The 27,091-nt window shown below is 52.6% G+C and overlaps 10 protein-coding genes across 10 annotated transcripts; 5 read left to right on the forward strand and 5 right to left on the reverse strand.

Moving 5' to 3' along the window:
* Positions 1 to 36: 36 nt before the first annotated feature.
* Positions 37 to 1,614, forward strand: J4E86_006687 (uncharacterized protein; the record flags this gene model as incomplete). The annotated part of the gene is made up of 1 exon (XM_051447212.1): positions 37 to 1,614. The coding sequence occupies one exon, from the start codon at positions 37 to 39 to the stop codon at positions 1,612 to 1,614; it is 1,578 nt and encodes a 525-aa protein (XP_051301697.1).
* Positions 1,615 to 1,751: 137 nt separating this feature from the next.
* J4E86_006688 (uncharacterized protein) lies at positions 1,752 to 2,277 on the reverse strand (the record flags this gene model as incomplete). The annotated part of the gene is made up of 2 exons (XM_051447213.1): positions 1,752 to 2,178; positions 2,225 to 2,277. The coding sequence occupies 2 exons, from the start codon at positions 2,275 to 2,277 to the stop codon at positions 1,752 to 1,754; spliced, it is 480 nt and encodes a 159-aa protein (XP_051301698.1).
* Positions 2,278 to 4,147: 1,870 nt separating this feature from the next.
* On the reverse strand, positions 4,148 to 6,533 carry J4E86_006689 (uncharacterized protein; the record flags this gene model as incomplete). The annotated part of the gene is made up of 2 exons (XM_051447214.1): positions 4,148 to 6,412; positions 6,486 to 6,533. The coding sequence occupies 2 exons, from the start codon at positions 6,531 to 6,533 to the stop codon at positions 4,148 to 4,150; spliced, it is 2,313 nt and encodes a 770-aa protein (XP_051301699.1).
* Positions 6,534 to 8,585: 2,052 nt separating this feature from the next.
* J4E86_006690 (uncharacterized protein) lies at positions 8,586 to 9,977 on the forward strand (the record flags this gene model as incomplete). The annotated part of the gene is made up of 4 exons (XM_051447215.1): positions 8,586 to 8,626; positions 8,672 to 8,865; positions 8,917 to 9,286; positions 9,704 to 9,977. 4 exons carry the CDS (start codon positions 8,586 to 8,588, stop codon positions 9,975 to 9,977), a joined length of 879 nt encoding a protein of 292 aa, XP_051301700.1.
* A 1,797-nt stretch (positions 9,978 to 11,774) lies between these two features.
* On the forward strand, positions 11,775 to 14,871 carry J4E86_006691 (uncharacterized protein; the record flags this gene model as incomplete). Its single annotated transcript, XM_051447216.1, has 3 exons — positions 11,775 to 13,057; positions 13,730 to 13,856; positions 13,906 to 14,871. The coding sequence occupies 3 exons, from the start codon at positions 11,775 to 11,777 to the stop codon at positions 14,869 to 14,871; spliced, it is 2,376 nt and encodes a 791-aa protein (XP_051301701.1).
* Positions 14,872 to 15,290: 419 nt separating this feature from the next.
* J4E86_006692 (uncharacterized protein) lies at positions 15,291 to 16,101 on the forward strand (the record flags this gene model as incomplete). The annotated part of the gene is made up of 2 exons (XM_051447217.1): positions 15,291 to 15,709; positions 15,816 to 16,101. The coding sequence occupies 2 exons, from the start codon at positions 15,291 to 15,293 to the stop codon at positions 16,099 to 16,101; spliced, it is 705 nt and encodes a 234-aa protein (XP_051301702.1).
* Positions 16,102 to 16,289: 188 nt separating this feature from the next.
* Positions 16,290 to 18,113, reverse strand: J4E86_006693 (uncharacterized protein; the record flags this gene model as incomplete). The annotated part of the gene is made up of 1 exon (XM_051447218.1): positions 16,290 to 18,113. The coding sequence occupies one exon, from the start codon at positions 18,111 to 18,113 to the stop codon at positions 16,290 to 16,292; it is 1,824 nt and encodes a 607-aa protein (XP_051301703.1).
* A 236-nt stretch (positions 18,114 to 18,349) lies between these two features.
* On the reverse strand, positions 18,350 to 19,101 carry J4E86_006694 (uncharacterized protein; the record flags this gene model as incomplete). Its single annotated transcript, XM_051447219.1, has 2 exons — positions 18,350 to 18,451; positions 18,502 to 19,101. 2 exons carry the CDS (start codon positions 19,099 to 19,101, stop codon positions 18,350 to 18,352), a joined length of 702 nt encoding a protein of 233 aa, XP_051301704.1.
* Positions 19,102 to 20,681: 1,580 nt separating this feature from the next.
* Positions 20,682 to 21,898, reverse strand: J4E86_006695 (uncharacterized protein; the record flags this gene model as incomplete). Its single annotated transcript, XM_051447220.1, has 3 exons — positions 20,682 to 20,729; positions 20,765 to 21,742; positions 21,797 to 21,898. The coding sequence occupies 3 exons, from the start codon at positions 21,896 to 21,898 to the stop codon at positions 20,682 to 20,684; spliced, it is 1,128 nt and encodes a 375-aa protein (XP_051301705.1).
* Positions 21,899 to 23,656: 1,758 nt separating this feature from the next.
* J4E86_006696 (uncharacterized protein) lies at positions 23,657 to 25,787 on the forward strand (the record flags this gene model as incomplete). The annotated part of the gene is made up of 3 exons (XM_051447221.1): positions 23,657 to 23,690; positions 23,743 to 25,471; positions 25,556 to 25,787. 3 exons carry the CDS (start codon positions 23,657 to 23,659, stop codon positions 25,785 to 25,787), a joined length of 1,995 nt encoding a protein of 664 aa, XP_051301706.1.
* Between the last annotated feature and the right edge of the window lie 1,304 nt (positions 25,788 to 27,091).

The following is a 27,091-nucleotide window of genomic DNA, read 5'->3' on the forward strand; positions in this document are numbered from 1 at the left end:
AAGACACCAATCTCTGGCAACAAAACTTCGGGAATGATGCCGAACCTCGAGGGTCTACCATCCGAGCTCCTGCTTTCCGTTGCCCGTTACCTTCCCCAGTCCGATCTGTACAGTCTAGCATCGACATGCCGAAAGCTCTTGAGCACCGCAGAAGACATACTCTACGATGCACCCGTGATAGGAATGCCCTACAGCGAGGAGTATCAAAACCCCATCGCCATGAGAAATCGCGTTTTCACATTTGCTCAAACAATACTTCATCACCCTCGGTTGGCTTCGAAAGTCCGCCTGTTCTCAGTATCAGCATCTAAAGGCGGTGCTGAGTTCACGGTTCATCCCGACGCTATGAGTCTTGCTGCCGGCTATCTTCGAGAGATTGGGCTCCATAGTCCTCCGTGGGCCAATCGCGTTGGGGATTGGATGCGCCGGTTGAATGTAGGCGATGGCGTAGCGTGGACAGGTCTCATACTCGCAATCATCCCTAAATTGTGCAACCTGACGATTGAGATCCTGTCCGACTCTGGCTTTACTACCGCCTCCACGTACGATAGCTACCATCGCTACCGTCACGAACATCTGGAAGGACTCTTCGGATACCTTGATGAGGCGTGCGACCCAGCCTCTCTTCTACCACCTGATCTCACCGCTATCTTGGGCTTGCGCCGCTTAGAGACGCTGTATTATCTCGGTTACGACATAGCATCGAGCTGGGTTTCCTTACCGAAACTGCAGACCCTCAAGATAGCACACGAGGGCCGCTGTCCTGATCTTAAACGAGCACAGACCCAGAACGAAATACCATCGCCCGGTATCAATGTGCAAAACGTCGTATTGGAAGTTTCTACTTTATTGCTGAATTTTAATCCTACCATTCGGTCTGGGGCACTCGAGGACCACTTTCTTTCCTCCAGTCTATATCCCAGGTCGCGCGAAGTCAAGCTATACCTCAACAACCAGCAGTACAACCCAGACTACAGCTTTGTAGAAGATGACGAAGACCCGGATCGATACCACGAGTGTATTGATATAATTGAAACGCCGGGACAGGGCGAGGCAGACATGTTACTGAACCGGATGATCCCACTATCACGAACTCTGCCTGGGTTGCGGATTGATGTATATAAGGACCTTGATTCGAGCTTTCTGCACTACGTCAGCCCATTCTCTAGCTTCTGTGCTTTCGAAGCGCTGACCCTGCTATCTCTTCCGCAAATGCTACTCCTCGGCGCTGACTATGGTGTCCCGGGGCAGCAGCATCAATCTGTTCCTATACACCAGTTACTTCCTCGCACTCTCGAATATCTCGAAATTACGTCGCCGTATACATCGGTAGTCGACTGGCTTGAGGAGTTGCGCAGCTATAGTGAGCTTATGCCACAACTAGAGAACGTTACGTTAGTCTGCTCAGACTCTCGAGGTGATCCTTATCCGGCACTTCGGTCACACATCGAAGTCTGGGCTGAAGAAGCCGCCGCACCGGGGTTCTGTGTTCAAGTCTTCTGGAGCGACCGAGATCTGAGTCCATGGCGGCCCCAAGGAGCTTGGTCTCATGATTGCGACCCATACGTTATGCGACTTGTTCGCTATCTGGAACGACCGCATATCGGGAAGTAGATCATAGGCGCTATGGGTAGATGAGGAAAAGATAGCGGCCACAGAGCTAGGAGGACGCTCTTGGATCAAACGTTCCATTTCTTCCTCGGACTATCATACAATACTACCTCTTCACTCCACCCGTCCAGATGCGGACCTCACGCCCTGGGCTCCTTCCCACCGATCTGATCACTCTCCCTCACGAAACCCCCCTTACCCTGCCCAGGCCGAATAACCTGTCCCTGATTCTCCTGCTCAGCCGCCCACTTCTTCAGCGTATCCAGCCCCACACTCTTCAAGGCGCTCTCATGCGTCGACTCCAGCTTGACCTTTGGCACCTCACCAATCCCCTTATCCGCAGCGCTCTTCCACGACGAAGCTTCGAGGCAATATCTTTGACCTGGCCCTACACCGGCTTTTCGCAGATCGATACCGTTCGAGGAGGAGAAGTCTAGGAAGCTGTTGGTGAGGATGGCGGCGATGGGGTTGCTGCTTGTGCACATTCCGGCGTTGATGGTGGAGGGGAGGTTCGAGGGGGTTTTCGCTTCGGCGGAGTGCTTGTGGAGGGGTGCGTTGAAGACTGCGCTGTGTTAGCTAATTGATCATGATGGAAGTGTAGAGATGAGTTGACGTGCCGTTCTTTTGAGTAACGTCCATCTTTCCTTGCTGGTTCTTGCCTGACATCTTGAACGAGTATCGATTCAGGTTCGTGAGGTTTCAAGAGTTTAGTATGTGGTTGTAGAGTTGAAAGATTGCTTGATGCTGGCGGAGAGTTGGAGATTTGGTGAATGCTGGAATTGGTATGCAGTTCCTGGATGTAAGTATGAATGCGATCAGAACTGACGTCAATTAAACCCTTTTGTTCCTGCATTTCTACGCTTTACTCGCTTCGCTCAAGGCACGATCCAACAATGATGCCTCCATTACCTCCTCCGATGAATGTCTTGACGTCAGCGGCATCTAAGCGTCAGAGCGTATTTTGACTTCTTAGCATTGTTTCATTCGAAGTGTAGATGCATATGTAAAGGCAGACTTCCTTTTTGAAGCTGGGTGCCTGGGCTGATGTAGTCGCATACTGTGGTTGGAGATTCGTTCCTCAGACACTCCTTCCACACAACCCATCACTTTGCGCTAGTACCGATCAATACTAGCGTCGTCTTCTCATCCCCGACCGTGCGCATGCATACACACCTACCTTGCACTGCATTTCGAACCACCACACCACAGTGGTAGTACTGCATACGCATTTATTCACCCACCTCCCCATAGTCACACCGCTCCTCCAACCTCTGGGTCCTTGTTCCTCACTACTTCGGCCGCGCAACACAAAACTTGGCAAGCATCACACTGTTACAAGTCGGCCTCTCGCAAGTACCGACATGCCGACAGCAGCCTGTGCACTCGCCCAAACGCTCACTCACTCGCTGAACCATGGCCATCGGCCAAATGCAGAACTAGCACACAGCCTCGCACACGTGTTCAAATGCCATGGCCTCCGTCACCGAACGCGAAAGTGACGGAGACCCAAGTCAGCCAGTCCTGTTCTCTTTTCACCGAGAACAAGCCGCATGATGGCAAGTGCCACGCCGTCATTTGCCTCATGAACTTAACAGATTAGCCACGGCTAGATGAATCGATTATGAGTGGAGACGACGGCTCCATCTGAGTCGTTTGGGAAATGACGTCGACCTCGTCATTTCATCGTGCCGCGTTCTATTGCCATTTCCTCATCTCATGACGAGCGTTTGGCGAACACATAGTAGTCCGCCGGCAGTTTAGCGAAGAGGATCAATAACGGTGTGGAAAGGTACAGGGCACATGCCTGCCCGAGCACCTCAAACCCCTCAAGGGAAGGAAGAACGCATAGCCAGTTCAATGCAGCTGCAGGTCGATCGCAAACGTAGTGCATGACCTTCTTGAAAGAAGAATGCAAAAAACAAAACCTATAACGGCGGTCACGAACGACGATCTTGCGGCTTTGATGCGGATGTAGTGTATGTGCGGAAAACGCAAATGTTCGCATGGTCGCAATTGCTGAAATGTCAATTGCGGGAAGATTACTGCAAGAACTAAATTGACTTGCATGAAGTAGAAGGAAGAAACGCAGGTTGACGTCGCGGATAGCTGCATGCCAATCTAGGCCCTTAGGCACGACGATCCGGGGAAATGCGCGGGTACGATGGTGTTGGACTGCATTCGACCAACGCGTGATTGGAACGTGTTTGTATGAACTATCTGTCTATCAATGCATCCGAGCTTGCTAGGCTGATATCGGCGTCCAATCATGCCTTGTGTGCGCAAGAATCGAGCCTCAAAGCCTCTTCTTCCTCTGCCACTTCTTGTCAAGAAACGCTAATCCTCCGTGTGTCATGTACCTTGGTTCAGTGCATCGGAAGGTTGATCTGTTGTCCAGCCACGTCGACCAAGAAAGAAACCGAACAGGCCAGCAGCCTACATTAACATAGAAGTCTACAAGATAGGTAACCTAGCGTCGATGTAGGCCCTAGACCTGTTCGGCTTATTATCATAGATAGAGTGCAGCCACTGCAGCCATCTAGCCTTGCAGCCTTTGCCGAATCTCAGCGACGACGTTCCGTATGCGCGGCTCCTTGACCTTTTGCTCGGCGCGGGTGATGGCATCGCCTATCTGTAGAATGTCCCTACCAGCCTCGCAGAAGTCTGGACCTAAGCATAGCAAAGTGCCTGTAGCCACGAGCGCGCGATATACAGCCTCGGAATCGGTAGCTGTAGTGAGAATCTTGGACAGATCATCGAGCAAAGAAAGCGCACGGTCCGCGTTGTTCTCAGAGTTTAGCAGTACCGAGTAGTTGATATAGAGTGTAGTGAGCGCGATGATCAAGTTTCGGTTCGTCGATGCTAGGAAGGGCGAGACCAGTGGGTGGATGTTATCAAACTCTGTGCTGGCAAGTAATCGTCCCTTTTCTGTTTGGAGCAGATTGCTGAGACACCGTATAGCCATCATTGTGTTGTTGGGCGGTGAGGATTCCGTGAAAACCCCTGATTCGATAAGGTTTGGTAACAGACTTTGCTCAGGCGACACTAGGAAGGCGGCCGGTTCCTCGAAAGCAAGGACAAGCCGTAGCAAATCTAAGGCGGGCAGACGCTTCTCTGCCGGCCATTGTGTTGCGGCTTTGACAAGGAGCTCCACGCCTGTAATATCAATGCCCTTGCCATTTCCCTGCTCCAATGCCGTGACGGTCGCATTCAGCTGCTCCACGTCGGGCGGATTCAGCGAGATGCCCTTCTGCCCATCGGCCACAAGGGCCTCGTTGAACTCGGTAAGTTTCTTGAAAATGATCTTGTGGTTTCCTGTCGTGATGGGCAGGTAGTCCTTTTGCGGGAGTATCTTAGCGGCCGGAGGTGCGGGTGGAGGCTGGGTCGCGACTTGATTGGCGTCGCCGGGCCGATACCGTGCCTCTGAGCCCCACGGGTCCGTTCCCTGCGCACTACTCTGACCTAGCGTAGCACCCTGTGTGTTCTGAATAATGAAGTTGGCGACTTGGTCGAGGTACGTGAGCGGTAGCTCGTTGTCTTCGATGAACTTGCGCGCAGCTTCGTAGTGGTTCTGATTGAGGTTGTAGGGTAGCTTCAGGGGAGGCTTGCCATCTTCGATATCGACGTCGAAAACATAGTCGTACTCTTTGCCAGCGTGCGAGATCTTGCGTCCGCCGCTGCCCGCCGAGTCGACAACAGTGCCAACGTTTACCCACTGATTGGCGGCTGCAGACCACTGGTATGCGGACACGTTGCCGTTCATCTCCTTGATCATCTGGACCTGGCCCTCCTTGGTGCCGGAACGTTGTGTAAGGAACTCAGGGCCGGGCAATTGCTCCTTATTGATGTCTCCCACCGTTTGCTGTGGTATCGAAGAGCCCTTGACGTCGTCGTTGAATTGCTGGATCTCGGCTTCTGCAGCGTAGCGGGACTGGTCACGGGTGAAGACGCGCGCAAGCTTATCGCTCGCCCCAGTGACAATATCGCCGTTCTCGCCGCATACAGCTACTGTCCATACGGAGATAGCTGGGTGGGTGATGGTCTGGATGCACTGGTTGTTTTCCCATATGCGCACCGTCCGGTCTTCGCCGGCACTCACTAGACCGCCGTTGGGAAGAACGGCAAGGGAATAGATGAAGTTCTCGTGGCCGTGCAGCTCAGCCACCTGTTGTCCGTTGAGTGTCCATAACCGGATGACGGCGTCGTTGCCAGCGGAAGCGAACTGGGCACCTGAGGGATGATCCGGAGGCAATCGGCAGAGAGCGCGCACGACTTCAGGTGCTTGTATTGACCGGACCGGGGACGTGGAGCCTGAGGTGTGGAATATGCGGATCTGGTTGTCTGCGCAGCCGGTGATGATGGTGTTGCTGTCGTAGGCAAGGACGGCCCATACAGAGGCAGAGTGGCCCTGCAGCACTGTAGATTCGCCCCACTTGCCTACTTCCCACAGCCGTGCCTCCATGTCCCAGCTGCCGCTGACAATGTATTTGCCGTCCTCACTGACATCGAGCGCGCACACATTGTTGCCATGTCCGATCAGAAGAGCGTCGGCGTCGTCGTCAAGGTTCTTGCTGGGCCGCCGTACGTCGATGATTTGGTCCTTGCCGCCCGATACGACCAGGCCTTCGGGGAAAGAGGACGAGGGTGGAACGATAGCGAGGGAGTTGACGAACTCCTTGCCGTGTGTCTTGATGGTGCTGTCCCATATCGGTGGGCTTTGTGACTGCTGTGCCCAGACGCGTACTGTGAAGTCTCGCGACGCAGAGACAATGGAGGAGGGAGATGGGAATGCTACGCTGCGGACCTGTTGGTGATGTTAGACGTTGCTCTGCATAGTCTAGTAGTTTACCTGTAGTTATAGAGAAAGCCGCACGTACATCGTCTTCGTGGCCGCGCAGAGTGGCTGATAACTTGAAGTCGGCCATGGTTGGGCCAGGGCGGGGTTGCTGGCTGGTGGTGGTGGTTGGCTTAGCAATAGAAGGGAGAAGGAAATAAAGTCTATATCGCAGTGAGAGACGCGCACATCAAGCTCAAGGTGAGTGAACTCGTCGAAATTGCGACTGTCTGACGTTGTGCGTGTTTACAGCAAGTTGCCTGTCCCAGAGCTCGGTGATTGTCGACGTCAGCCTTTCGCGAGACAACCGAAGCACCCATGTCACTTTCGCATTATGTCAGCCTCGCGTGCTCCATTGCTCCTGCCATGCCCATTGTGACTTCTTCACTGTCGAACACAACACCATGTCCCAACTTGACGATACTCTCTGGGGCTCTCTTTCCTTTTTACACACAGACAGTCATCGGCATCTCACGTGTCGCTTGGCCTCAGGTACTCGTACGAGTGGCTTGCGGCTGAGCACCTGCCCAGGTGCTCTACGAAGCCAATAGCGCCAGCTTCAGCTTCCGCATGTCTGGTCATACGCATCTAGCTAAACGTTCATCTCATCACGATCTTAGATTCCCTTCCATCGGTCTGGTACGTGGTCGCGGCCAATGTCGCTTCCGTGTTGCTGTCACGGAAGGCTGGGTCTCAGCTTTCGGCGTCCGCGTAGCGTCTGGCTAGACAGCTCCTTCCACACCACCAACCTGCTCGTATGCGCTTCCATACACTCTGGCCACGATGATTCCCAATTCCTCGTTCCAGTACGAAATCGTTGGGGTCGCAGCAGCGCATTAACTGTCATCTGTCTTTCTACGCATGCAAAGATCTCCCATCGGAGACATATCGGCTTTTGAAACCGGGGTAGGATATCTTGACCGAACACACTTTTCTAAATGCATGTTGAGACGAGGATATGTAGCAACATTTACAGTTTCCTAGGAGAAGCACAACATTCGTTCGTGATCCCGCATCGCACTCTCTGGTACGCGTCGTGGCGTCCCAAAGAAGCACGGATCGCCGGTGGTGGGCCCAGAACCTCCCCCACCAGATTTCCTGCCAAACGTCAAAGTCTTGGTCGTTCGGTCGTGGTGCAACACCGGCTTGAGGTTTCCCATGCCATCGCAGCCTGCTCCCCATACATCCTGGACGGAATCCTCCGCCCCGCCTCTTGGCCGCCCGTCCCCATAACGGAGCGCGGCCTTCGCGTTTCGCCGACCGTCTGGAGTCCGTCAGTACCAACGGTAGCCTTTCATGCGCAGGGCAAATGATTTCCCTGGTCTCCCGGACTTCCCTGGTCAGTTGACTCTAGCTGCTCTGCTTTGCCGCTTAGTTGACATGCCCTGCGCCTCGCATCCACCATGGCTCGCGTTCGGCATTGTGCTGCAGCCACTAGAGCCTTAGCTCTTCGCGTGACATTGCTTACCCTGCCTTTCCACGATGCGCTTGCAGAAGACCGCCCTGTTTGTTCTAGCCCAGCCCGCGCTACACTTGCGCCAAGCCACTGAGTCCTCTGGACGAAGCGATGCGTGTCAGCTCAAATCTTGCGCTGCCTGCGAGCGATGGGATACCCTGTGACTTGCCTAGATGCGGTCCATGCAACCGCCCATGTCACTGAATTTGAATGCGCCGTCCAGGACTGACGCCAGCGTGCCATGGCTGGAGACGGCTGCATGCCTACAAGAGCGCCAGTAGCCCTCCCTTCTTGCCTTACACTCCGCTTTCACCTCGATCTGCAATACCCAACTACACTCTATACAAGCATTAAGCAACCAGCAATCTCGCCATATATTCAATTGTCTGAATCGCCAACAGCATAAAATTGCCTGTTTCCGGCGATCTCGGTACCCTTGACTCAGCCTATCCAGTCTCTCGGATTCGCGCGGCGCCTCCGTGATCAGCGCCCGAACCCTACGTACCCCTACGCGTTCTTGCGTAAGGACAAAATCGTCACACCTGTGGCCGTTGTCCTTTTGTTTTTAACGGCAGGGTCCTACGAGCATCTGCCTCAAGAAGCCTTCCTCTGCCCGCCAAACCTTTCGAGTATCAGCAACAACCTTCTCACACTCCTACCTTGACTCTCACACAACACCTCCACGCAATGGACGCACCAATGATCGAGCTCAAGTCGGCCCTGGCCTCGTAAGTTACATCCTTCTGTCCCTCCAACCCAGCTAAGTCTGTTAGACTGTTTGCATGCGGACAATACTCAGATCTGACCATTGTTTGTGGTGCCAAAAGATACCCAGTACACCGTATCCTCCTCGCAACAAGATCCACCTTCTTCGAGGGGGCCTGCCGCAATGGCTTCAGGGAAGCAGAAACCGGAGTGGTTGACCTCAGCGAAGATGACGCAGAAGCTGTTGAACACATGGTGCACTGTACGTATTGCATGAGGCGATGGGACCCTAGACTGTACTAAATCTTTCTAGACTTCTACCACATGGACTACCTCACCAAGAAGTCACTCTCGCGCCGATCCTCACAACGATCGAACCGACCTACCTCTCTACGATCATCGATTACCAAGAGGAGAAGCCCTCCAAAGAAGCTGAACCTGGTCCAAGTCGAAGACCCGCTCCTTGCACTTATGGCAGCAACCAACAACTCAATGCCGCTGACTCCTCCTGCCGACGAGCCAATGTTTCAAAGCATCGATGCATCCTCCAAGCTGCCCGACACGCCGATGGCCGATCAGTTCTTCGAGGATGATGATTTGGAAAGCGAGCAATCAGAGACTGAGTTCGACATTGAGACGACACATCTCATCACGCATGCCAAGGTCTACGCCATCGCTGAGAAGTAAGTACTACCATTCTCTCGTCATTGTTTACTTTTCTACGTTTTGCCTGAATGCGCGCCGCGATTTGCGGGGTTGCTTCATCTGCGCCTGCAGCTCTACCTCCCATGACTGGGGTGTGCAGCGCGTGGCACGGCGGTTGAAACGCCGACAAGCTCCGCCATATGCGTCACCGGCACTCTACCTCGCCAATCGCACCCCGCGCTGTACACCCCACTGTACCTTTGCATACACAGCCCTTTCGTCTGTTTTTCTTGTGTACGATTTCAAGATGCACCAATTACCTACTATGGTCCTTGGGCCTCCATGGCTGCATCTTCGAAACAGTCCGCGTCAGCGTACTACTACTCCCTCTCCAATCACGCACCCATCTTTCATCACACCTCCTTTGGAACTTGCTTGCTAACGGTTTATGGCAGGTATGGCATTGCAGGCTTGAAAGCGCTTGCGCGTAGCAAATTTGCAGAGGAGGTTGACCTGCACCTCAGCAGTGCCGACTTCCCAGAGGCCTGCCAAGAGGCGTACGAGTCTACCTACCACACTGACCGTGGTCTGCGAGACGTCATCATCCAGACCTTCCGTGCCAACCCCAGCCTGTCGCTGCGACCCGATGTCGAAATGGCCGTGCGAGAAACACCAGGCCTTGCTTTCGAACTCTTCCGTATGGCGAGCGGACTTCCTGTCTCTTCCTGAAGGGAATTCCGTCACAGTCGTTCCCGCATCGAGCCAATCATAGCTGCCCAGCAGTGTGCACCAGTATCTGCGTCGCCGCTGCAAGCATACGACTCAACTCTATGTTGAATCTCGTCATCTATCTGTGTAGAATCCTACGCGCGTCCAAGACCGGGATCATCCTGCGGGTGGTACGCAGCCGCCACACAAAACGTCTGTCTTGGCTAAGACAACGTGTTTCACGACAGTGCTGCAGTCAACCGTCGACGTGATGCGGGGTCAGCATGTCTTACCAACCTTATCGAGCCGCGCATCCGCGCAGTTCAACGTCACACCCGGTGTGCTTGAGCCAATGACCTACTGACTCTGCTCATTGGCAGTTCATCTCTTTCTTTCTCGAGAACTTTTGTAGTACTTTTAGCGATACCAATGAGCGATCTTGTATTTTTCTCTCCATAGTTTTATCATCATGAATACATCCATTGTAACATTTGCTCTACCCCGATCTTAAGATCAGTCATATCACTGTGCATTAATACCCAATGTCTAGGCGCCAATGCTCGCCAGGGGCAAACACCACAAAGATACGTCATCTCGTCTTATGAGCTATGCCATGCCGATAGCGTTTGCCATACTACTATTTCCATCCACGTGGAGTCTGGTCTACACAAGAGCCGAAGATCGCGCATCAGCCACCACGCGGCTTACACGTGAGGTGTTGCCCACTTCTTCCCTTTCCCGGCATGTATACAAGCCATACCAAGAGATCTACGACCGTTTTCGGTCCGTTCCTCCTCCCATGTTGCCTGCAGAGGGGTGGGGACGGATCTACATTGCTTACCGATCTTGTGGCTTTGGAATCAGATGCGCGATAGAGTTTTACAGTGTTCGTACGATGTGTTTGTCCGGATCACGGTGGTGGATTGCTTGGTGTTGAGAAAACGGGGGTCGGTGCATGGATTTGGTCGGTTTTGCGAGAACTTTGATGTTGGGCATGGGTATCTTGTTTACGCGCTAGATTTTAGTTCTTTTCTCGAATGTTCTGCGCATACATCATGAATGCTTGCAAGCTGGAAGGTCTTGCGGTACTTGAGATCTCAACATCTTGACTATGACACGCAGACATCGCATTTTACTAGGATAAGGGACCGTGTAATAGTTTTTGGCATGTGTGAGCTCATTTTGGTACGTCTCTGCTGACTTCTGTACACACTTGCCGATGATAGTGATACAGGGAAGGATGGGCTACTACAACTATCATCACCGTTAGGCGACTGTCGCTAGAAGTGCGCTGGTCGTCCTGGAAATCGAAGTGACGCTGGACAGTGGAAGCGGCAGCTTCAATGATACGCAGTCATCTCGGGAATGACGAGGGCAGTAAGGAGGCGCTTTGCTTTCGAGAGATATAGGAGGATGGAAACGATGGTAATAGTGCCTAGCTATCAAAGATAGGTGGAAAGTACTGGAAATAGTAGTCGGCATGAGCGTGGTAAGGATCACACTGTCAGAGTATCGTGAAGATCCATTATCTTTGCCCCTCCTTGTCATTCAACGTAAATTCGTGAGGTGGCGATATATTCAGTCGGTAAGCCTCGAGTGTTACACCACGTGTGTACCGAGAGTGTCATGCGACGATGGTCATGGTGGCAGTGAGGTGTGCTTTTGCGGTATCGGAGTCGACGCGCCGTTTGCGTACAATCTCGCTCATCGCGCCCTTCCACTTTGCGAATTCTTGTATCCAACGCTGCAAACTCTTCACAGGCACGATGCCCATCTCTATCTCATGTGAGAACCTTGCCTGCTTTACCAACCCCAGCCATGACCGATAACCTCAACCCACCGTCAATGGAATGGAATGCTCCAGAGGGGACTCCGATGCTAACAAATTTGTGTGTAGATGGGCCGGTCGTCGCTGACTCGTTCCCGTTGAAGAGGCTCCCCGATGAGCTCCTTCTCCATGTCGTCGCCCAAGTCCCAGAAGTCGATCTTCTTAAGCTCAGCCTGGCGGCCAGGCATAATGGCTCCATGGTGCAGGATGCACCACATCGATACCCTACAATCTCTTACGCCGACGATGCCATGCCGCGACGAATCGCACGACTAGCTCGTGCCCTCTTCAGCCGCGCTGACCTAGCACGCGCAGTAGCCCAACTCACGCAGCGGCCCATCATCCATCTTGTCGAGATTCCATTCACCGCACTATCCGCGGCCGACAATCCAGTACTCCAGGACTTCTTCCAGCATACACGCGTGTACATGGGCGAGATAAAAATTGCAGCACTCCTCCTTGCTTCTGTTCCTAACTTGAAAGAGCTCGATCTGCAAACCCTTTTCAACAGTAGTCTGCATGAGCTCGATAGCAGTCGTTATGGCCATGCATGTAGCGTACAGTGCAGGCTTCCAGACAAGACTGAGTCACACCCCCTCGACGTCGCCATGAACCCAGGATTGGGGGCGCTCCGGAAGCTGCATCTTCATGCTCGTCACATTAGCTGGGACTGGCTGGCCTTGCCTTGCATGAAGGCCATCACCCTTGGCCTTCACTGTAGCGTTGACTGGGATACTGCATCAGCAGGTGTCTCCAGGGTCGAAGAACTGGTGCTGGATTTGACCACGAATGTCTTCCTTAACAACGACCGGAGATACAAGTATCTGCCCAAACTCTTTCAACGAATGCCTTTCCTGTGGTCGCTCATCATCAACATAGGCAACAAGTGCTTGGCTCCAGGGCCAAACCAGATCGAGGGTGATATTCTTGGGGATGATGTGCGGGGAAGCATGGAAATCCTCGTAGAAACCATGGCCGCAGTATTACAGGCACTGGAAGTGCTGCGCATCAAGAAAGCCGGCACAGACCTGGATTGGTTCAAGTACCTGGAGCCGGTAACAAGCCTAGTCAACTTCAATCAAATGAAGTGCCTTCAAATACCCATTGAAGGGATTTCGGAGCAGAGTCTGGTGTCGAGGAAGAGAATTGGAGAGATACTGCCAGATAGGCTTGAACAGTTGCGCCTCTCAGGCCTATCTGTAGAAGCCATGAAGGGGTTGGAGGGTGTGTCTTCAGAAGATGCTAGTCTGGCATTCCCGGCCTTGTTTGGATGGTAGAAAAGGAATCAACCGGCAATACATGCATAGAAGACATGAATGTGAACAGACCAGTACACCGAGTGGCCGGGAGGTTGTCAGAGTCGAAAAGTTGATTGTGCGCATCCGCCATAGTGGGCTGGGGTCATCCAGGCTCCGGTTTTGTCGACGCCGTCATCGCGTGGACAGGTCGTGGATACCTCTTGGGCAGGCTGAGAGTTTCTGTCGGGAACGCAGAAATGGTTTGGTATCTGACCGGCGGGGGAGAGTATGATATAAGACGGTGTTAGTCTTGGGGACCCGACGACGCCCTAGCGCTAGCGTGGTTCGCGCTGACACCTGCATGCATAAATCTCCGGACCCGAACAGCTTCACGTTGCGTCATTGGGCATGCGATGTTCTACTCGCTGTGCAGCACTGCTGCATGTGGTAAAGTCTGGAGAGCACATCTATCGCTTATCTGTTCAAGAAGGGGCTGCTGGCGAGCCACATTCGTGCCCATGCGTCGCATCGGCGTAATCTCAGGATGGACGCGTCCAACGCGTCGCTCCTCCCTCAAGAACCTCGAATTCAAGCTCACTGATGTGTAAAATGCCTTTCAGTTGTCCGCCTCACATCCTCAGGTAAGTCCTCCGCAATACACTTACGCGCCCATGGCAGCATCCGTATCCGGCTCTGACATGGTTTAGGGCCTACAAGAATGGCGACTTCACCGACTTAGTTATCAGCTGCGGCGACTCGACATTCGATGTGCATTCCGTTGTTGTTGGCTCAGCATGCGAGTTTTTCGCGAATAACATTAAATTCGCTGGAAAGGTAAGTCCGCAGCGTTTCGCGCCAACCTCCCGTGTTGACATTGGAGCAGGAAGCTGATGAACGACGTATCGATCTGCCGGCCGACGATCCAGACATGATCCGACGCTTAATCGCTTACCTGTATCTGGGTGACTACGATCCCACCGACGACATTGGCATCGCCGCGTTCGAACAACTCAAGCAATATGACCTCAACACAGCAGCGGCGCCCGCTCACCACCCCCGCAGAGATGTATGGGGAAGCTCTCAGCCTCATGATCAATGCGCTTGCCTGGCGTTGAACCTCAAGAATATCGAGCAGCCGGAATTGAAAATCGAGCAGCCGAAGAAAGCGACCCAATACGTCAGCCACCGAAAGCCCGACAACAGCATCGAGATCACCAGTCCGCTTACAATACACGCGAGTATGTATGCGCTCGCTGATAAATATCAGGTGAAGGGGCTTAGCCGACTTGCAAAGACCAAGTTTCGCGAGAGCCTGGATCACCACGTTGATTCGGAAGACTTCATCGCTGCCGTGCAACTGACGTATAGCAACACCCCAGAGACCAACCGCGGTCTTCGAGATGAGATAGTGCAGGCTTTCCGGACATACTTCAAGGTGGACATCACCGAGTTACCTGGCCTGGAGTCGAAGCTAGATACCATTGATGAGTTGGCTTTTCTGCTTCTCAAATCCTGGCCCAGGAAGATGGAATCCACAAGCCCTCAGAAGTTTGTCTCGTCTGCAGGTGCCGCTCATACGCCCTCTCATTTGGTTATTACCGCGGGTCCCTCCACCTCCGGTACCAACGCAACTTCCCCTTCTTCCAACGCTCCTGTGACGAGCACTGGGTTTGCCTCTTACGCTCATACGCCAGGTGCAACTACCTCTAGTGCTCCAGCCACCGGAAGCTTGTTTGGAAGCCTCCCTCCACGCATATCGGGCGGATTTGCAAGCTTCTCGTCAACACCTAGTGGTACTGGTAACGCTGGATCAAGTCAACCAACTCTTCCTTTCGGATCTCCAGAGTAACGGGTAATCCTGCTATGATACTAATTCAATCCTTTTCACCCTGTCTTACTATGTAGTATACAGCCTCTTACTTTAGTTTGTCGACTTGATTTAGTGACGTTCGTTCGCGACTTCCTCTTCGTCGTTCGAGCACGTGCGATACCCGAACCTCCTGCTACTCGCGGAAATCGCTCCTGTCGATACCTTATAAACCGCTTTGTAGATCACCGAGCGGCACTTTCTTGTCCCGAGGTCGGATGCAATGGCTGTGCGAAGCTAGCAGCTCTATGGCATATTTGTTGTCTTTCTCTTGTAACTCTTCCCGTCATTCACCCGCGCGAAAACCCGAAAACTTACCATTGGCACCGCTGCGCCCATCGATTTTGGTCTCTTTTTGGAATCACGCATAATATATACGCATCTCTTGCATCGAATTCACCATGTCGAACGTGACCAGAATGTCGACCTCGAACACAGACGCCGATGTCGCCTTGCCGCATGCCTCGTTGTTCGCATATTTCCGTGACCCTGCAGCTGTTCACAAAGCGACAGATACCGATATCTTATCCAATGAGAACAGCTGTGGTACCAACGCGCATCAACTGCTACGTTCGCCCAGCGATGACGACGACGACGAAGAGTCAAGACTAGGCTTCTGGGGCGAAGTGGATGGACCTAAGAGCTCGTCTGGATCATACTCATTCGACGAAAGCAGATCAGCTTGGCGAGGAGCAGCCGCCTTCTGCTGTCTTTGGTGTGCGTTCTCGGTCATTATCCTCGGCGCCTTTGGCCTCTATTTCACTGTCGACCTTGCCTTCAGCCACTATGGACTGGGTACTGGGATGGCGGAGTGGGTCATGTACAGACAACAGCTCCCACCGAGCAACACCCGTGGGGTGAGTCACTCGCAGAACCACAGTGGTGTCGATGAGTAGCGTACTGATGTTTAGCGTGCGTTAGATAAGGTTCTGCCTTGAGACTCCGAACCGCGAGGCACCGGGCCCGCAGGCCTGGCACTACCTGAAAGCAGACACCGGCGATCAGTGCACGACCGATACCATCGAATTCATTCTCAACCCAAAGGAAGCATGGAAGGTTCAGCCAAATGCGATTCTGCTCTTGAGGGACGATGCATCATACCTGGGTCAGCATGAACAGATTCGGGCACCCGTTATCTCCCGAGAACAACCACAAGCTCTTAAGCTGGGTGACGATGTTGCAGAAGAGGGTCACTTGGGCCAAACAGTTTGAGAGGTCACATACGGAAACTATCATAAGCACTTGGTGAATGACACTGGCATTCATTTTCTAGTATACTTCATTCGCTGCATTCTTTGTTTGGCATCTTGTAATAAATCTTTTGCATTTCCTCCGCCTAGCAGTGCCCACTGATGATAGTAACATCGCCGCTGCGAGAACGCGCACTATTGGTGAAGTCCTCAAACGGTCGAGTCATTATCTACTTGTTTGGAGGTCCTCGGAGTCGCGACACGTATCTTTTGATACCATTCCTTTGCGCATGAGGCGTATGAGATGCGGAAAGTGTGGCTAGCTTGCCATCTATGGGTCGCCTCTGAGTCATTGGTCAATGACACAAGTGTTGGAAAGGGTTCTTCATCGTCGAAAGATGGTACTACCCGCTTATCAGCGCGTGCCCATGTTCGATAGGCTCGTGGGTTTTCCTCGTCCGGTACTGTGTCGCATATCGCGCGCTCGGCAGGAGGACATTGCAGGATCACTTCGTAGTGCATCTCGCGACCCGCGATCCAATCGCTGTATTTTTCGTACATCGTGACGCACTGGTCATTTTGGGCGCCTTCGAAGATCAGATACACAGCTTTCAGGTCCTGGAAGAAGTGGTGAGCTTTGTTGAGCGCGTCGAGCCAAGCAAAGGCCTTGACGCTTGGGTGAAGAAGCTCAATCACCTGGATACTAGCAGGAAGAAGCTTGCAAGGATTCGGAAAACCATCGCCAAGAAGAAGATCCTGTGGTATAGTAAGGGTTTCCAGCTGCTTGAAGAAAGCAAAGGTGGGGACCGGCCCCATCCACTTCAAGAACTCTTGGTCGAAGCTATCGTACGCACTCACTGAGAGGGTTTTGAGGCTAGGCGCAACCCGGGAAAGGCAGTAAATCATCCTATTACTCTTCGCACGCTTGGAGTGTGTAAGGATAGACTTGACAATAGAGAAGCCGCCAGACGAGTGGAAGTTGGTGAGCTGGATGGAGAGATGTTCCAACCGTGGGAACGATGTGGCCGAAAGAAAACCGGCATGGAGCGCCCCGTTGTGATCAACTTCCTTTGCTACACAGCTAGCGAGCTCAAGTTGAAGAGTATCAACAGCAGGAGCGACGAATGAAGACGGGACCCTGCATTCTCGCGCGACCTCTAAGCACTGCAGCTTCGGCAGAGTACACCAATTCTTGTCAAGACGGCTGCCGAAGAACCGCAAAGTTTCGAGTTTCTTGAGGCCACAGATCTGGGATAAATCCAAAGCTGGTCTGTTGATAAGGTTCCTAAGTCTTGCGTTGACGATACCTTTCATTCGAGAGGACATGACCGGATCGGTGCGTTTGGGTTTTAGAAATTCCAAGAGATAGTACCCAGGCTTTCCAAAGAGTTTGTGGAGAGGATCCTCTGCGTAACGCTGATGGGACCATACAATGCGTTTGTTATACTCCACATCGTCGTCCGCTACACGAAAGTCAGGCATAGTGGAAAGGATCTCTATCTCCAGCTCGACCAGATTTGGAAGTAAAGCGAGAATGAGACCACCACAAGCTTTGCCGTCGCCAGAAAGTAAGCGCGCTTTCCAGTCAGGCACACGGATGGCCCAACCAGTGCCTTTAGTACCCATGTCGTCGATCACTCGTAGTGCTTTAGCGATGTCGTCAGATGACCATTTGGGAGGCGACGTTGGCTGCCCTCTTATAAGACTCATTGAGAGCTTGCGAACGCTAGATGCTAGTTCAGGTCGGTGAAGAAGCGCAAGCGCAAAGGAGAAGACTTGTTCGACCGCGCAGTGATAGCTTCCTGAGTAACGCTCGTTAAGGGTTAGGTTGGTGTGGAGCTTTTCATTCGCGATACGTCGCAGCTGGTGCGACGCGAGGGAAATATGAGCAAGGTCGCTTTGTTTTGTCATATATCCCGTGATACCATCGAGCAGCTCCTCTGGTAAACCAGACAATGCTCCCATGTTCGTCGAAGGAGACACATCTGCGTCCAGAGGTGAAGTAAGCTTTGCTTGGGTTCCGTGGTGCTGCATCTTGGTTGGGTTGGAATTTGGATCCAGTTGAGTGAGCGCAATGGATGAGAGGTATTGGGGAATAAGCAATGGGCCCGCAAATTTATATGAGTGAGGAATGTCCACGCAGACGTTCACTTCGTGGCCCTAGTCAATTCACCCATCTGCGAACGCCCAGGCTTCTATCGCTTTCATTGTTGTCGCCACTGTCTCAAGACCCTCTCCAACTTACTGTATCTAATATTGTGGGTCTGCCGCTAGCCTGCGCGTTTTGCAGCAGTTTCTTTAATACGGTTTTCTAATCGCTCGCGCTTCGAGCTCTTTCGACCACCCGGATAGGCATAGTGCTCAGCAGTAGACTGTTTTCACATGAGTAAAGTATCGACCAAACACGACAAACCGTATTTACCTGAGCATATGTTTTGGCAGCGATCTCGACCTGCCAAGTGACGTCTTCGTCGTCGTGAGGGACCCAACCCGCTCCCCAGGCATACTCCGCTTCACTCAAGGATGAAAGCCTTTTGGAAATGACCTTCGTGGCTGACCCATTCTTCTTCAGATGATTGTAGGTTGGCAGTACGACCTCCAGGAAATTAAGATTTATGCGATCCTTATCAAGATCTTCCGCATCCCATCGGCAAAATGGTGTAACCAGAAGTAAGGTGACTTCTGGAGGTCTGGCAAAGACAAGACGCTGGATGAAAGCGATGTCGCGACGAAAGCGGTTGTATACACCGTGCTCTATCCATTTGAACTCCGGGCCTGGTTCATGGGGCGTCTCATAGCAACATGTACGCACGTTCCAACCAGCTCTCTCGAGAAAGTCTTCAAATCGTATGTAGATCACGATATTCCGGACGTGATCTTTGGGAATTGATCCGCACGGGAAAGGTGTGTTGATGAGTTCGTTCATCAGTCGTGCATCGCGGAAGTGAACTACATTCACCTTGAAGAAGGCCTCGGTGATTTCCCGAGCCAACTGAGGATTCAACAAATTGGGATTGAACATGAACTGTTCTTTGAGAGCTGTCAGCCGTCAGTTCACAATCTCTTTCTTCTCATCTTGATCTAATCTGCGACGCCAATACATCTCCTCACAAGCGACCAGAGCAACCGTTTCTCCCGTATCGTGCTCATGAAAGAATTCGTGGTTGAGATCTGGTATATGAACACCATCGTCCTCTACGCATAAAAACTCGTAGATTGAGAGGCGCAACTCGGCAGCGCCACCTAGAGCATCCAGCAAGTTCTTGGCGATTTTGCTGAGATCCTCGGCTTCATATATTATAATCCGAGAGTCTAGCTCTCTGTCTATAGTCAGTAGCTACCGCTTCTTCAAGTTGTGGCGCTTACTTGTTGAGTCGCCTCCTCTCAGCCCTCAGCTCGTCTAGAATATCTTCTGCGCAGTCGACATATTCGGCGCCACATTCGATATCTTCACATCGTTATTCATTGGCTTCTATCTGCTCGTATAGCCTGGTCGCGATGAGCGCTGGTGGACTTCATAGTGCATAATTTGGTGACTTACTTCGAAAGCTCTGGCCATGCCGCACGGGTAGCTGAGGAGCGATAATCTACCGGTCCCCCCTTGTACGAGCTCGTCATTGCGATACTCGTTTGATGGAAGCACGAGTGAATGCGTATTGCCGTCGATGCGAAACGGGTTGAATAGGAGGTCAAGATGGGCTGCGGAGTCGTGTCTGGATGTCAGCTCAAAGAAACCTGTGTTGGCCCCACGGCTACTTCCAGGGTTGACCCGGAAGCAGGGCCGTGCGGCGTTTCAATAGCGGGAGCCATAGGCCGACAACGCGTGCAGCTCAGAATCGCAGCGATCATTGCGGCTACGTTACAACTACCAAAAAGATTCGCAGCTTGAACCTTGATTGTCAAAATGAGGTCTCATCCAAAGAAGCCTGCGTACCTAGGTAAGATTCTTACACTTTACCCAAAAGAACAACTTCCAGGTAATAAAAACGAGTTCTGAATCACCCGATCCATCACTAGTGCAGCCATTTTCTCCAACGATGAATCAAAGCTCTCCAAGGCTTGGTCCCAGGCTACCTAACGATGACACATCAGCTTCTACAAACTCGGACCTACGACCATGAATGGCCAGTACATCTAGCCATCAACTAAGTTACGGCGTTGATATTGCCATAAGCAAATACTCTGGGTCACAAATACTCCTTCCCGATCTGAACCGTCTGTCCATCCTCGTGGTGTTTATCCACAAAACGCAATTCCAGGTGCTCACCACCTATTTCCCGGATCTTGACCACAGCCTTCCACGTCTCGGAGCAGTCTACCCCCGCACTCGTCCCATGCAATCTCGTAGTCGGCGTTGTGTTCATTGCTAACGCCACAAGCCCCGCCACATCCTCCCAGCACTTGCCCCCATAGTACCGACCCGTAAACCCGGCATAGCTGAGTACTGCTACATGAACTAGCACTAAAAGCGTGAATAGAAGTAATACGGCCATGGCTACCCAAAGTGCGGTGTTCCAGAGTCCGTATCCATATCCATACGAATCGAGTTTGATGCGCACCGAGTAGAAATCAGGAACGTATCGACCTGGACCCCACGTGTAATCACTGTTTGGCCCAAGATAGACTTCCAGTACCGTTACCACTTCGGATCTGGCGGTGGCATTTGTTTTCAGCAGGGTGTATACCAGGGACGAGCTTCGCGCTATGCCGTCCGTAAGTACGACGCCTATTAGCATGGCTAATGCCTCCTCGATCGCGCCGCCCGCGTCTTTGGATGTGACGTTCGGCGCTGAAAACGCCGTCGTTTTGCCATCGTCTAGCTTGCGGCTGTCGATGGCAGAATTAAGGAACATAGCCATGCCTGTACTGTTCGAGGTGGAGTTGTCGGCGGACCGGCTAGTTTGATTCCCGTTGAGCAACGCAGCCCAGTCGAGCTGTAGATTGAGCGGCTTATGCGAAAGTGCATACTTTGTAACAAGTGATTCACCGTATTGCCAATCGGTCTCGGAGAGCGTATTGGAAAGTGTATCGGACACATTGCTGGAGACGATGGTTGAGTTCGCGGGCTGATAGTACGCGTCACTGGCTGCCCAGCGTGCATCGGTCGAGCAGGCCACAATGGCCGAAGATCGGTATTCGTCTGTCGAAGAGTTTGTTGCTACAATGGGTACGATTGCCAACGCAAGCAGTGATGTAGATGTGTTCATGCCAGATTTCTTGTACCACTCAAATCGTGAGTTCTCATCCGGAAGTCCATCAAAGATCACATCTTCAGCATCCACGTATCCAGGTGTTCCGTAATTTAGCCCCGCCGGCCTCCATGCCTGTGATATGTCCGGAAACGAGATATTCTCTCGAATCGAGTCCCAGTTCCAGAAGGACATACTACACTTTACCATAACGACAGGCTGGAGGAGTGGCGTATCCGCCGTGATGCGTAACCGAGGATATGCAACGTCTCCAATGCCGCCAGTGTTAGTACGCCTTGCAAAATTATAAAAACTGCCGAGTGTCCTCGAAGCCTGCTCTGTAATGACGGTGGTGTAGGCTGAGGTGCCGGAACTGTCAGAGTCGGTCTTGACGGCAACCTTACGTTGGACGCTACTGAGGTAGTCCGTAAAGAGCAGGGCATTGGGCGATTCAGTCTTCGTGAAACTGACGAACTAGGGAAGGTTAGCCTTCTGCGAACATATCCTGGTGGCATTGGAGCTACACACCCATTTGAAGACATCCATGAATCCGGCTGTAGGGCAGAACAGATTCGTTGGATTGAAGGGATTCTTGAGGCAGCCGGTAATTTCAGTCGCATTCAGGCTCATTGAAGCAGTGAACTTGGTCGGCCAGATTTCAGCTGTGGTTGCGTTATAGAGAATTGTCGAGCTATTGGCCGGAAATGCACTCTTCATCTCGTACCATCCCAGCGAAGGAATCATCGAGATAGCTGATGATGGTCCCAAAGCAAAGGACAAGATACAGGCGAGAAACATCAAGCCTCCGAATGGGATGTGACGTGTCCAGCCCACCCAAAACGATTTATGTAGTAGCATGCCGGGTGAGTTGGTGAGGTGGGGTGCGCTGAGAAGCCCGAAAGGAATGCCTGTACGTCCGACCAGCAGTTTTCGCATGTAGTAAAAGACGATGAAAGAAAGTGATGATAGCATCAGCAGCTCATGAATCTTGGCAGCAAACTGAAATGCTTTGAGTTCCATGTTTCGCCGCCGCTGCTTCTTGACCTCGAAGTCACTCCAAAAGGTCTCGGTAATGTGCACCCAGAGAAGGGCGCCGATGATGGTCAGTGGTGCGGTGTGGACTAGAATCTCGAACCACGGAAATTGACTTCTCAAAGCGACTTTGGCCTTTTCGAAGGGTTGATGCCTGCCTTCGTTGACATGTCGCGTAGTTCTCATAGCGCACTTGTGAGCGTTGGTACTATCTTTTGAGGCTGACAATGGCTAACCGACCAATATTGTAGTGTTTTTTTTTTTCCATTAATTGCAGATTGAAGTAAGGTGGCGAAATAGAAAGAGGGCGGAGCGCGGGGATGTGCCAAATTTAAGAAGGCTGAAGAAACGGGCTGCCTGCGTTGATGATGAGACTTTGTCATTGAAACCCTATCCGGGGGTAGTAGGAAAGGCCGCAACAAAGCCACGCGTGATTCAATAGGACAGTTGATATGGTAGATACACGTTAGATGCGGGGGCCAAGTGTCTGACAAGATAAAGGTTGCGGGCAACAAGGCTGAGGAGCTGATGGTTGCAACCTTCCACGCTCCAACCATGATTAGCTTACGCGACATGAATATCTAAAGAAAGGCTGAATCTCGAAAGGCGCTAGCTAAGTTTTCTAACAGAGCAGGAACAGTAAGCGACAAACGGTTTCTAGGTCTCTTGATGCTTTGCATACCGTGAGAGGGCTCTGGCAAAGGCAAACAGCGAGAGATAGCTGGACAAAGTCCGCTTGCAATTGTACGTGTGAGATGATATCTTTTTGAAAGTCAAGACAGGCTAATTTATGAAGTAGCTGTGATGCTAGAAGTGCCGAGCGAAGACAAGATCTGACGCGGTCCAGATCAGTGGCGCTCAACTTCTGCAGCCTCAAAAGAGGCCCAGTCAAGGCGGATGAAATGAGCGTCTGCTGTGCTATATACTCCACGTAATCTGATAATATCCGGGACAGAGGTAGAGGATTGTTATGCTGTTCTTTTTCATGCGTTGTGCAGTTGAGTGTTTAAGCGGCTTCTCCAAGTATCAACTCCATCAGGCGTCAGATTGCTGGTTTTGCGGATGGGTAGAATACAGACCACGCACTTCCGTACCGTACCTAAATTTGGATTCCAGTCATGTGTGAGTTTCGTTAAGATTGCCCAGGTGGTGTTTGTGTGGATGATTCCAAGGAAAGAGCCCTGGAGGGCGAGGAAGTGGATCTAGTCCCAAACGAGAATGGTGCCGTTCGGGGGAATGACGCGAGGCCGAGCCTCATCCATGTTCCCCAACGCGAACATCGGCGCATCCACTCGACGCGACGTAGCAGTGCATCCGCTGAGCACGTGCTAATTAGCTCATGCTCATGGAGATAGTATGAATGAAGAGGACGACTACGAGAATGGCGCCAGTAAATATCTCCACCACGCTCGGAGGAGCTGCCAGCTGACCACGCGCAACAGGCTCCGCCGAGGAGGAAGATGAGCAGGAGGAGAATGATGCTATGGACATAGACGAGGAAGAAGAGGGCGATGACGCAGACGACGGCGATAACGACGACGACGATGCAGAAGGCGACAACGATAACGACGATGAAGACCAAGATCAAGATCAGGACCAGGACGAGCCCGACAGCCCTTCGCAGCGTCCGCGCAACAGCATATCCAATGGCGGGACAGCTGGACAAGCAGACGGCAATCCATCTGTCACCCTCACATCACCCAGCCCTCGTGCAGCGGCTTCGGGCGTGCTTGGAAACCTGCCCTTCCACCCCAGCGTGCGACAGGAGGCCTTGAATGCGCCTATATACGACATCATACCCACCATTGCCGCACCGCATAGCACCTCAATCAATGCCATTACCGCTACACCAGATATGCGATGGGTCTTCAGCGGAGGCGCGGACGGCTATATACGAAAGTTCAATTGGGTAGACACGGCCAACGGAAAGCTCGCCCTGACCGTGGCCCAGCGACACCCTTTCGTTGACTCGGTCACCAAGGCGGGCGTGCTTCTCTCATACTGGGAGAATGAGGACAGTGCCGCAGCCGAGAGCTTGTCCCCTGTGTACTCGCTCGCAGTACACCACCAAGCCCTATGGCTGTTGTCGGGTCTGGACTCGGGAGGCATAAACCTGCAGTCGGTGCGCCATCAGGAAGGAACGCGGATACACACTCTAAAGAACCATACCTCAGCCGTCTCGGTTTTGACACTGTCGCAGGACGAGACGTCGGTATTGAGTGGTAGTTGGGACAAGACTATCAATGACTGGGACTTGAACACTGGAAGCGTCAAGAGGAAGTTCGAGACGAGCGGAGGACAGATATCCGCAATCGAGCAACGTCCCATGTCTACGTTACCTATACCTCAGGATACCGAAACCCTTCCTACCTCGAACGGCACTTTCTCCTCCAACAACTCCGCCCGACCTCGAACCAACGGCGCCCTCGCGAACGGCGCCGATATAAAGCCCGTGATACCCAAGGAAGAAGGTACTGAGGATGCCCAGGGATCTCCAGACGATTCGCTGTTTGGAGACAAGGACCAGGACTCTTTGTTTGGCGACGGCCAGGAAAACAACCTCTCGGCCACTCTTCCTTCGTTCGGTGGTGACGACGACGAGGACGAGTTCTCCAGAGCCATCGCGAACGGCATACAGCAAGCGGACGACGACGCCAATGCTGACATGGACATGATGGACATGGGCGGTCCTGTACAAGCACCCGAGGAGCCAGCTGCGGAACAAGCGAAGGAACCCCCAGTAGATGCTGAGAACCAACCAGCAGCGAATGGAAGTACAGATGCGCAGCTCAATGGCACTTCCAACGGCCTGCCCCATGCAGAGGATCTCGAACAGTCTACGACTACTTCCGCAAACCAGACCGAGCAGCCTGCTTCATCTGAAACGACCTTTATGGACGCGTCAATGGACGGCACATTGCGTATCTGGGACCGCCGGCAACCGAACCCCGTCGCACGCATCACACCCCCGCGAAATACACCACCATGGTGCATGAACGCATGCTGGTCACCAGACGGCAACTTCATCTACGCTGGCCGACGAAACGGCACAGTGGACGAATACAGTCTACACAAGAGCCTGAGAGAGCCGCGACGCACATTCCGATTCCCCAGCGTCAGTGGTGCAGTGAGTGCAGTTCGGGCTATGCCCAATGGGCGACATCTCATTTGGTAAGCTCACCTCCCTTCACACGCGCACACATACATACGTGACGTGACGTGACGTGACGTGAGACAAGCACTAACATGTACCAGCGCATCATACGACATCCTCCGCCTCTACGACCTTGCCCACAACGACGCGGGACCGAAAGCCGGCGCGGCCGCTACCCCTTTCTTCATTGTCCCCGGACACCGCACCGGCGTCATATCGCAACTATACCTCGACCCGACGTGCAACTTCATGATATCAACGGGCGGAAATCGGGGCTGGGAGGGAGCATCAACAGAGGTGATGCTTGGATATGAGATTGGCATCGGATCTTAGCATGTACTATACCCATTGATCGCGGCGTTTGGGACGGCGTTTCTTGAACGAGGGGGGTCTGCGTGCACTTTTGTGATTGGGTACGAAGAGCAAAGAATAAAGAGACAAGAGTTTTAACGCGACGATCGTGAGTGCAACGCGTGTGCCAGGTGACGTAGCTGGGGTAATGGGCATGGGGATACGCAAGTGCTGACTCCGAGATGTTACGACGAAGCGTTTAGGTCGAAGCTTATCCTTCTTTTGTTTTTCCTTCTCTCCTCTGGTTGTTGCAGCCCTCACGTTTGTTCTGCCATTGCAGCTGATTGACTACTTGCAGGCTCGGCATTCCCGCACCATGTCGATGGTGTCACGCGGAACACGCGTCCACCATAATTTTTTTCCGTGTGGGAGGAGCGGGGTAATTTTGATGAAGTCTTTCTCAGAAGCGCTTACTATCGCATTGACCCGCGGAGAAGAGTATACCCAAACATAGACGGTAAAGGAAGTGACGTAGTCGGTGAGAGCCTCGTTGTACCAAGAACATGCATTGGGCGCGAGGATAGGGGCAGACAGTACGCGCGCGCATCTCAACTAGATTTCGGATCGAGAGGGGCGATTAGTCGGATCAGAGTCCGTGGTGTTGCAGAATTCGAAGAGACGGCGGGGCTCATCTCAACCATGCACCCCACAGACAGGATCCCTGGCACCGGCGTCGGCATCCAGTCAAGGCGACTGGAAATCTGTCAGCGCTGGTACAAATGCCGACATTCAACACTATGTAAGTCGCTATCGGCACGGTGTGTCGGGCTTTGGTGCAGGAACACCAGCGGTGAGCGCCTCGTATGTACGAACGGAGACGGAATCGAAACGAGGCAGGCGGCCAATGATCACCTCGTTCGAACTTTTCGTCGCCTCGCCGAAACTCGAGCCCGTAACTGTAGGCGCGCGTCATAAAAAGCCCGAGGTGGACCGACGCTGGTCCGATATGTGTTTCAAGAAACCTGGAACAAAAGCGTCCGAGTTGTCGTAGACCCACAGGTATGGTGTTTCTTTCTTGGTACAAATGCAGGTTGGCGGTTTGGGGAATCCCTGCTGGGAATTTTGTAGGCTAGCGAACGACTTTAGCTCCCGGGCGCTCGCGCCTCGTAGATCGTATCGCGGAAGGCATGGCGGAAAGGGCGGTGTAGGGCGGTGAATGGCTTTGGAGATGCATCGTGAAGGACGTTGAGGGACGGACTCTGCGAGGATGTAGACGTCGGTTGTGAAGAAATCTAGTCTTGCTGGGGTCGTCCCAGCGGTGAGTGGTAGATCACGGTACGCGTGCC

The sequence above is a fragment of the Alternaria arbusti genome (assembly GCF_024043155.1).
Source record: "Alternaria arbusti strain BMP 1465 chromosome Unknown scaffold_8, whole genome shotgun sequence".
In the NCBI taxonomy this organism is placed as follows: Eukaryota; Fungi; Ascomycota; class Dothideomycetes; order Pleosporales; family Pleosporaceae; genus Alternaria; species Alternaria arbusti.